Raw genomic sequence first — 10,579 nt, 5'->3', positions numbered from 1 at the left:
AAAAAAAAAAAAAAAAAAAAAAAAAAAAAAAAAAAAAAAAAAAAAAATTGTATGTTAAATTACCTATTTGCCCTTTGGTTTTGTCCTAGGGACTCATCGACCCATATTCATATCGTTTAGGACAGGACCGTAGTACAATCTTATGAACATTCTTACAAGGAGTGACATGGAACGCTAACCTGCGTTGTTAGGACACGACCCTAATAGAATCGCATTGTAAGCATGCAACTTAAACCTTTTTTTTTTCTTACTTTAGCTTAAAATTAAGATATTCATGTGACCAGATAACACGACCAACACAGAATATTCATCTTAAACCCTAAATATTAGATTTGATTAAATTATTTTTAGTTGGGCTGAATTTTTTCGTAAACTAAAAATTTGATTCGACTTGCAAGTTGACATTTTTTTGTTGGGACCCGAAAATAGGGTTACAAATCAACTCAATTCTACCATACTTTTAAAAACATTAAGGATATTTAAGGGTCGTAATCGATATTAGCGATGTGTTGTAACTTGTAAATGTTATTTACAGTGGATAAATATGGTTTTTATTTAAATAATTAAGAAAGAAAATCAACTCGATAACCCAACTCAATTTAACTGACTAGACTGTGAACTCTATTCAAGTTGTTAAGGTTACGAATATAATATATATATATATATATATATAAACTTCAGTATTTTAAAAATATCGAATGTAATAGATACCATTTCCTAACAGATATTGTCTGCTCTTTACTGTCAGCTTTACAATTTTAAAACATGTCTGCTAAGGAGAGATTCCCGCACTCTTACAAGAAATGTTTCATTCTCCTCTTCAACCGATTTAGAATTTCACACTCCACTTCCTAGGGGGTCAGCGTTCTCGCTGGCACATCGTCTAATGTTTGACTCTGATACCATTTGTAATAACCCAAAGTCCATAGATAACAGATATTGTCCGCTTTGACTCGTTACATATTGTCATTAGCCTCACTATTTTAAAACGTGTCTGCTAGGGAGAGGTTTCACAGTCTTATAAGGAATGATTCATTCCCCTCTCCAGTTGATATTGGATCTCACACCGAAAAAATTAGAAGCACTTTCTGATTGAATAATCGAGGTTACAACAATTAATTAAAGTCGTAAATTTACTCGAGTAAAATATTGATATTTCCGTAAAATATTTTGTTTTGTTTTTTATTTTTTAGTTCATATTTTAAATTAAATAAATAATAACAATAATAATAATTTTAATACAATAAAAACGACACAATGTTGACCATATTTTCAAATTTTATAAAATAATAAATTAAAATTAAACTAAGTTTTTCCCTCCAATTATTTAAACTTGAATCCCCGCAACCAAACACCCACCCAAAAGCTTGGAATTCGCAACCTGTCAACGTCCATTCTCTGTCTACGCTTTTTGAACCCTTAATCACAACCGTACATCAAACCTCACTCTCTTTTTCCTCATCCAACGATTACAGATTTACGGTCGCGATTTCTCGTCCACATTTGAATTTCTACGAACTGCCACATCGGATTCCAGCTTAATGTGGACCCGATTTTCCGTCGTAGGCAATCACAGCCGCCACCGTTTCTGTTACTGTCGGGTTGAGTCCGCAGCCCCACGTCCTCGTTCATCGCGTGTAGTCCAAACGCGGTCTAGACTTAATTAAGACATATTTAACCCAATAATTATCATTTTAAAAATGGGTTAAAAAAGATAATTTAAATATTAATTACTAATTTATTATGGAACCGTTAGGCTTGGTCCAAAATTAAAAAAATACCCTTATAATTTTAAAAAATTTATTAATCCAAAAAATACCCATAAAATAAATACTTTTTATCTTTATAAAAATAAAAAATATATATTAATATAAATAAAAATGGTCTATTAATATTCATAGATTATTTAAAAACGTTTTAATATTTATTTTTAAAATATTTTTATTAATTTAGTCGATAGGGCGCACCAATTTCCGTGTACACACGGCCGCAGCAAATTATTTCCACACTATGCTTGATTTTATAACCCCCGCAGACTCTAGAATCTGGCCAGAGTTTCAAGGAGTCGAAGAAGCAGCAATGGCGGGAAGTTCATCGAGATCGGCATTCTGGTGGCCGGAATTCGAATTTTCCATCAGATCTTCCATATTCCGGTGGACCGATGTCCTCTCCTCGCTTTTCTCATGGAACTGGAGCTCCGCCTGGTTTCGCCGTTTGCCTCGCGGCCTTCTCAACACTCCGGTTGTCGACGACCTCGTCTGGTCCGTCATGACCGCCTTCGAATCCGTCGCCTTAGTCTCCATGATCGGCTTCTTCTTCGTCTTCTACGGCTGCAACTTGTAATCTCTATGCACGCACTCCTCTTCCGCCCGGCGATTGATTCCATTTCCATCACTTGTCGCTTCCTCGGCGGCGATTAAAACCGCATTATCTGGTAAGATCAACAACGAATCGTTATAGCACATAGTATGAGATTCCTTTGTTTGTTTGGTTAATTTATCGATTTTCTTTTCGATTTTTGCACTCTCTTATTGATTAAGGTTTTGTTGAATCTGTTAGTGGGACCGTAATTAGTACGAACCCTAAGTTGCTTAATCTCCTTCAAATCAGTAGTCAATTCATTAGGCAATTTGTAGAATGTTCTTGTTGATTGTACATAGGAATTATTTTAATTTTGAAATTCAAATGTTTGTTTTTCTGGATTTATATTTCATATATGAATCATTATAAATGGCAATGTGAAAATCATGGTACGTAATTTCATATAATCCAATTGCGGAAGAAAACGGCCAAAAAAAAAAAAAAAAAAGACAGCTATCGCTTAATGTTAGAACCAAGCGCGTATAATTTAATGGATGCACGTTAAATCTTAATGGCCAAGGATTTTATTTATTTGATAATAGTTTAAATTATTTATTGTGGGTGGTTGAATTTTTTTTTTTTTTTTTTTAGCTTAAATTATAAGCTTGCTATTTTTTTTTTTTTTTTAATCTAGTTGATTTTAGATAGAAAGTTTTAAAAATATTCTTTAAAAGTTTTTTTAAAGAATATTTTTAAAACTTTCCATTTTTAAAAATTTTAAACTTTATTAAAAAATTTAAAAATATCAAAAATATTGAGAAATTTTTAAATAATATTAAAAAGTTTGAATATAATCGGTAAGATATCTAGACATTAATATATTAATAATAAGAATTTTCTTATACATTTTTTTTTTTTTAAGATAAAGGATGTTAGAGATCCTTTTAAATTTTTGTATGCATTTTTAAACTCAATACTAACATTATTTTATTTTATTTTATTACTTTTTAAAAAAATTGAACAATATTAACGACTTTTTTTTAAATCAATATTATCTTTGAAACACTATGAGTTCAAAAGGTATTTTTAAAATAATATACTAACGGTTTTCATCCAAAACTAACTNTAAAAGTTTTTTTTTTTTTTTTTTTTTTTTTTTTTTTTTTTGAAAGTTTGAGGATCTATCCACAAATTGTAGCGTGTCACGATGGTTTGAGACGAACTAAGGTAACTATGATAGTTTCAATTGAGACGTGGTGACGATCTTCAAATCTTCAAAGGAATTTCATAAATTCTCCATCAAAATAGTGTTGGTGTGATTCAATTTTGTTTTAAACCAAGAGATGAAAAATGCTTGTAGCATCATTTTGATTGTGTTACTGAAAATTGTTCTGAATCGATTGCGTTTGTGAGAATTATGGGTGATTTCTCAAAAAAAAAAAAAAAAAAAAAAAAAACTTTCGATTTTCACCAATGTGTCAGATCTGACTCTTAGCTTGACTTGTTGACTCGAGCCTATGTTGGGTCCTTGCTTAATAACAATTATTTTATAATTTGAAAATATAAAATGTGCTATTAAAATCTTATAATCAATATAAATTGGTCGTTTGCACGTACATGTTTAATTGTCTCGACACAACCGACTTGTCTCTATACTAGGTCAAATCACTCAACTCAACCTTGCCTCTACTTAGGGCCAAAGTATTTCAACGCAACGTTGCATCCCAACGTCTCATCTTGATTCCCAATTAACATAGCTCATATATCTTGACGTCATCCCAAGTCACGGAGTATCATTGGTTATCGCAACTCACTCAATCATACCATCGAGAACGGACCCACATGTCGTTCCTTCCATCTAGACATTCCAAATATCCATCCATCAAGGTTGTATCGAAACATTGGCCCTCCTGTATCCACACATTGATATAGATAAGTTCCAACATGACGATCTCCGTTATTTCCAACTTAAATCATCCTTCATCTTTTCTTTTGACGAACTCTATATTCAGAAGATTCAAGCATCAACACATTTCGCATTCGAATAATAATTCTCATATATAATGCAACATACATAGAACTTTGCGCGTATGACATTTGATAATATTACGGAAAATTACTAAATTCAAAACTTAATCGTGAAATAGCTATAGATTCAAATGACATGGATAAAAATCAATTAATTCAACATCCAAGAGTAAAATAAATCGGAGATTCATTCTGCACAAGTTTTAGAGGCGAATCAGTTACTATTTTTTTTATAGGTTTCGGTTTACAATTTAGGATATCGTCCCATAAACCCAAAACCGAATCGAGTCAGTTCAGGTTCAGAAAAATGAACTCAAACCAACCTGAAAAGCTAATCCAACCCAACCCTCATAGTTTGGATTGGGTTGGTCCGGATTGCTGGGTTATCGGGTTGAATGTACACCCCTAAGGATTCAGGTGCATCTTTTCACACTGAGAATTAAAGCATCCCCAATATCTTCTGCTGAATTTACCGAATCATTGTCATCTTCTGATTTGTGATTCTGCTTCCTCTTTGTACAATCTACCCGAAAGTGACATTTTTCTCCACAACTCCAACACTTGAACGTTCCTCGATTTTGATCGCCCATTATTTAGGACCTTTGATTTACTTCTTCTCATTGCTTGATGAATTTCCAATTTTCTGTTTGCAAATACTTTCGCTAAGAATTACATCTCGAATTTCATCGAACTTCAGTTTATCAGATCCTCGTGAACTGCTAACCATAGCAACAACAGTATCTCACGACTCGGGTAAAGATGACATCAAAATAAGTAATATAATATACCGAGGGTATTTTGGGAAGGAAAAAAAAAAACCCTAAAACCCTAAATATAAAACAATTTTGGATATTTATTTATAATTATTAATTAATATTGTAGAGTCGCTTTCCCCTTTGTAGAGTCTCTTTTTGGAGTGTGCTATCTTGTATTGTAAATGTAGGGCTGATTCGGATTTTGTTAGTGGGCCCATATGTTTTGTCGTTTATTGCAATGGTTGGGCCCAGCCCAATATTGATGGGCCCAAATGAGGTGGGTTTGGGCCCCAAGTTAGGCCCACTCAAAAAGTAAGTGGAGTAGATGCCTCCATTTGTTTTGTCGTCTTCCTCTTTAATCATAGCATCTGTCCATTTCCGCAATTAAAATATTCACATGCTCCTTTTTATTTTTATTTTTTTTTCATAATTTTATCCAAATATATAAAGTTTTAATATTCTTATATTCTAAAATAAATATAATTAAATTTACTATAAATGATCAGATTGATTGCACGTTGAACCTTGATTTACACTTGTCGGGACTTTTCGGTTCTGGGACAGAGATTCTTTGAATAGAATAAGGAAGAAGACGAACACGACTCTTCACAATAGTATGATATTGTCAACTTTGAGCATAAGCTCTCACGGCTTTGTTTTGGGCTTTCTCAAAAGGTCTCAAGCCAATGGAGAGAGTATTCATTGATTGTAAACTCATGATCATTCTCTAAATTAGCCGATGTGGGACTTTCATCATCCAACAGGAGAAAGTCGGGGATGGACAATGTAGTCTCTGTCTCCAACCCTGTTTAGCTAACGAGAAGAAATCTATCTCCAGCCCGACCCCACGAATTAAATGGATATCTTCAAATAGGGAGACTGTATGTATCATGCTAATTTCGACGTCGTGGTAAAAATTGACCGACTGTATGTATCATGCTAATTTCGACGTCGTGGTAAAAATTGTAAAAAGGTCAAAGGTCAAAGGTCAAATATTTAAATTTTTTTCAAAAGGAAAAAAAAAACATAAATATTTTAAATAATTTAAAAAATAAATAAATATAAAAATAATGTTGGAATTTGAGTAGCGAATAAAGTAGTGTAAACAGTGAGGCGACATATTAAATGTTAAATAATAATAATAACACGACAAGTGTTAATCATTACCGGCTGTCACAGACAGGCACCGTTACAAAATTGACATGTGGCATGTCTTATTGGAACACGTTTTGTCTCTTGATTGGTGATTTTGTTAGCTGACTGCGCCAATTCCAAAGCTATTTTACAATTTTTTTTTTGTTTTTTTTGGAAAATTCCTAATTCTTTATATTTATTTATATAATGTGAAAAAAATGGGTCAATTCAAAATATTTTTCTTAAAAAAATAAATTAATTAGTATTTTTTTTTTAATTTGACTAGAAATATCCATATAATTTATCGGGACTCGCTCTCGAGCGAAAAATCCTCGTTTTAGAGAATGGTAGGGGAGTAGAAGATTTATCTACGCTGACTAAACACAGCCAAATTTCTCCCGACCCAATTTCTCGTCTCACTTCGGTTTATACTTGCTTTTTGTTTATCTGAGTAAGTACGTTGAAAAAGATGTTAGAATATTGAAATTTTAATTTTCAAAATTATACTGGTGGAATATTACAGTGCATTATAGTTAAAAAAAAAAAAAAAAAAAAAAAAAAAAAAAAAGCTTAAAATAAGGAAGGTTACATATTTTAGACCAACTTAAGATTTCAAATTGGTTGGATCCGTGTCTGGAACAAACAAAATAGAGTTCACAATCCAACCTAACCTTCTGTATCAACGTTACATTAATAACTAATTTTTTTTAACACGAGCATAATTAAATAAAATATTTATTAAAAAAATTGTTAATTTATGCATAATTCACCACATGGTAAATAAAAATAATAATAATAATTTATTCGATGACGATGATATTTAATTCTACGAGCGAATAAATTAATTTAAATATTTTAATTTTAAAAAATCTATTAAAATGAATGGACTCGAGAGAGAGGGATTAAATGGATCACATGGATGCACGTTGAACATGGGATATGTATAAGAACGCCAATAAAAAAACAAATGAGAATAAGACAAAATCATTTAAAAGAAATTTTCAAAACTGTTTTTTTTTTTTTTTTGTTTTCTAATAAAAAGTTATACATTTTTTTTTAAAACATGACAAGCCTGTAGCTCGAAAAACGATATGACACACGACTAACATACCGACAGATAATGGTAGAACACGCACGTGTTAATTTATTCATCCTCATATATTGTGCTTTTGTCTCTTGAATATATGCGTCGTTTTAATATATATTTAATTTTTTATATAATAATTATCGTGAAAAATAATTATAATGCGAATAATTTTCTTTTAATTTCTGTTTATGGTTATTAAATTAAATATTTTGATTTGATTGACTAACTTCCCTTTTTAAAAAATAATAAAAATCACTTAATATTGATAAATTCTTCAAAAATACATAATATCTTGACTTTTAAAACGTTTATATATAAATAAATCGAATAAGTGTTACAATTTTGGTCTTATCTTAATTTTTCAAGCTTAAGTTTACGGATGTTTACAAAGTTACGCGTAAGCTTTTTTCGTCCATGTCACCTACAAACATAAAGTAAAGAAAGGACGGGACGAAGCTATTACTCATGGCTTTGCTTTGGGCTTCCCCAGAAGGTCTCATACCAATGGAGATAGTAATTCCTCACTTATAAACCGATCGACCTCATACCAATCCTCCCCTTAATTGATGCTCGACTCCTTTCTCTGGAGCCCTCGAACGAAACCGGCCTCATACCAATCTCTTTGTTTGACAGTTTAGTCACTTTTGACTACACACTACTAACATGGTTAAGTTTAGAGGACGGGACGAAGATGTTACTCATGGTTTTGCTTGGGACTTCCCCAAAAGGTCTCATACTAATGGAGATAATAATTCCTCACTTATAAACCGGTCGGCCTCATACCAATCCTCCCCTTAATTGATGCTCGACTCCTTTCTCTGAAGCCCTCGAACGAAGCCGACCTCATACCAATCCCTTTGTTCAACAGTTTAGTCACGTAGTCATGTTCAACAGTTTAGTCACGTTTGACTACACACTATTGACATGGTTAAGTTTAGGGCATGACTCTGATACCATGTTAGAAATAACAGATCTCCACAATGGTATGATATTGTCCACTTTAAGCATAAGCTTTCATGGCTTTGCTTTGGGCTTCACCAAAATGTCTTTTATGAATGGAGATAGTATTCCTCACGTATAAACCATAATCTTTCACTAAATTAACCAATATGGAATTCACTCCCAATAATAACACAAGCGAAAGAAAACAATGTGCGTTTCCTTTTATGGTTAATATTGTTCATGAGAGTTGTTTTATTTTTATTTTTTATTAATACCAAATTTTTTATTAAAATGAAATTGAAAAAAACAAAAAAAAAAAAAATCAAAAGTTTGGATATAGAACATATAATATATGAGACTAAAATTTGATTAAGAAAAGAAAAAAAAAAAAAGAGGGAATAAATTTATAATTTAACATATACAATAAGATACATGAAACATCTAAACAAATAGAAATATATCCGCCGGGAAAAAAATAAATTGGAGAAAAAAAAAAACCACGGCGGCGATTCCGATTTCCGAGTCTGTGAAACGGTTATCATTCTCAAGAATCGTTTGAGATTCCGAGTTAGTTACTTTGAGCTCCGGCGAGGAGTTCGACCAACGCTGCCATGGCTCTTACCTGCATCTCTAAAGCAGAGATGTAATCGGTCGTTTCTTCCAGAAGGTTCGGGAATGAGACTTTACGGCAACCTGGAACTAACCGGCCGAGAATTTTCACCTTCCTCTGCACTGCCGGCAACTTCTTGTTTTTCTCGCTCTTCGTCTCCGCCATACGCGACGGTTTACGGCCGATCAATTTCTTCGTCCTCCGACGCCTCGCGAGCCTTTGGCGGAATCGGCTCGCTAGAATGGCGCGACTCCAACGAGTCCTCCCCTTGGCTGCGGCGGCAAGAACGCAATCCGCGGTTTCGCGAACTAATCGTCCGTTGATTGGAGATCCTGCTTGCGCCGAGGACCGCCGCCGACTTACGTGCCGGATCGCTTCCACGAGCTTTGAAGAGTAGATCTGTTGCTCGACCTCTGTCCTCCACTTCCGTTCTCTGCCTTCCGCACAAACATCGGAAGCAATTTTCCGACGCTTATTCGGCTGCTGCAACAACCTTCTCGAGTTCTTCGATTCCGCGGCGTCTGAAATCGGAGCGTCGTCCATATACAATCTAATCGAAAACCAAATCTCTTAACTATTCAGTTACAATCTGCTAAAAAAACAAAAAACAAAAACCATCACAATTTGAACAACACCTACTAGTCTACCAGCAATAGAATCAATCTCAGAATCCAGAAGTACAATCGCATCATGAAGAAACAAAAAAACACAATAACAACAGGAAAAACAACATTCCACTAGAATCAAAGCAGAGTATACATCAATTGAGATAAAAGACATGAACAATACCTTGAGGATGTAGAATGTGTGAAGGATTTGGAGGTTGAAATGTGAGAGAAATTGATGTGACTTTAGAGAGAGAAACAGAGAAGCAGAAGAGAGAGAGAGAGAGAGAGAGAGAGAGAGAGAGAGAGAGAGAGAGAGAGAGGAGGATTCAAAACAATCACGGGAGATCACGCGCGGTGAGTTCTTCGAACACGTTCAATTGCTTCTCTCCTTTCTTTCCCCCTTCTTTCCATTTATATACATCTTCAATTCCCACTTTAATAATTTTTTTCCCTTTTTTTTTTTCATTTTGTTAAACATTTAAATTTTATTTTATTCCCAAATTTATTTTTGAAATGTGTATCTAATAAATTTTATATATAATATAAGATTAAAACTCGAAAGTCTATTAACTATAAAATAAAATTATTATTATGATTTAATTTTAGTGATTCCGAGAGATTCAGCACCTGATGACCCCAACATTCCCTTGTGTCTCCTGCGACATGGTTACGTTACTTAGTGGGAGAGGTACTGCTATGATACCATTTATTACGACCCATACCCAGAATTTGAATCATAATTCATAATCTAGATTCAGCACCGGATGCTTTCCGTATTGTTACTTAGTGAGAGAGGTACCGCTTTGATACCAATTGTAACGACCCATGCCCAGAATTTGAATCAGAATTCAGAATCTAGATTCGACACCTGATGACTTCAGTATTATTACTTACTGACAGAGGTACCGCTTTGATACCATTTGTAACGACCCATGCCCATAATTTGAATCAGAATTCAGAATCTAGATTCGACGCCAGATGGCTTCAGTATTGTTACTTACTGGCAGAGGTATCGCTTTGATATCATTTGTAACGACCCATGCCCAGATTTTGAATCAGAATTCATAATCTAAATTTGACACCTGATGGGTCCAGTATTCCCCTACGATATGGT

The 10,579-nt window shown here is 33.5% G+C and overlaps 1 protein-coding gene across 1 annotated transcript; it reads right to left on the bottom strand.

Moving 5' to 3' along the window:
* Window positions 1–8,627: 8,627 nt before the first annotated feature.
* LOC111444091 (transcription factor bHLH149-like) lies at window positions 8,628–9,745 on the bottom strand. Its single transcript, XM_023082043.1, has 2 exons — window positions 9,647–9,745; window positions 8,628–9,446 (listed from the first exon to the last, which is right to left on the bottom strand). Exon 2 carries the CDS (start codon window positions 9,398–9,400, stop codon window positions 8,816–8,818), a length of 585 nt encoding a protein of 194 aa, XP_022937811.1. The 5' UTR covers window positions 9,401–9,446; window positions 9,647–9,745; the 3' UTR covers window positions 8,628–8,815.
* Between the last annotated feature and the right edge of the window lie 834 nt (window positions 9,746–10,579).

The sequence above is a fragment of the Cucurbita moschata genome, unplaced genomic scaffold, assembly GCF_002738365.1.
Source record: "Cucurbita moschata cultivar Rifu unplaced genomic scaffold, Cmos_1.0 Cmo_Scf00006, whole genome shotgun sequence".
NCBI lineage: Eukaryota > Viridiplantae > Streptophyta > Magnoliopsida > Cucurbitales > Cucurbitaceae > Cucurbita > Cucurbita moschata.
The sequence above is the reverse complement of the archived record's forward strand: the minus strand, read 5'-3'. Positions and strand labels throughout refer to the sequence as shown.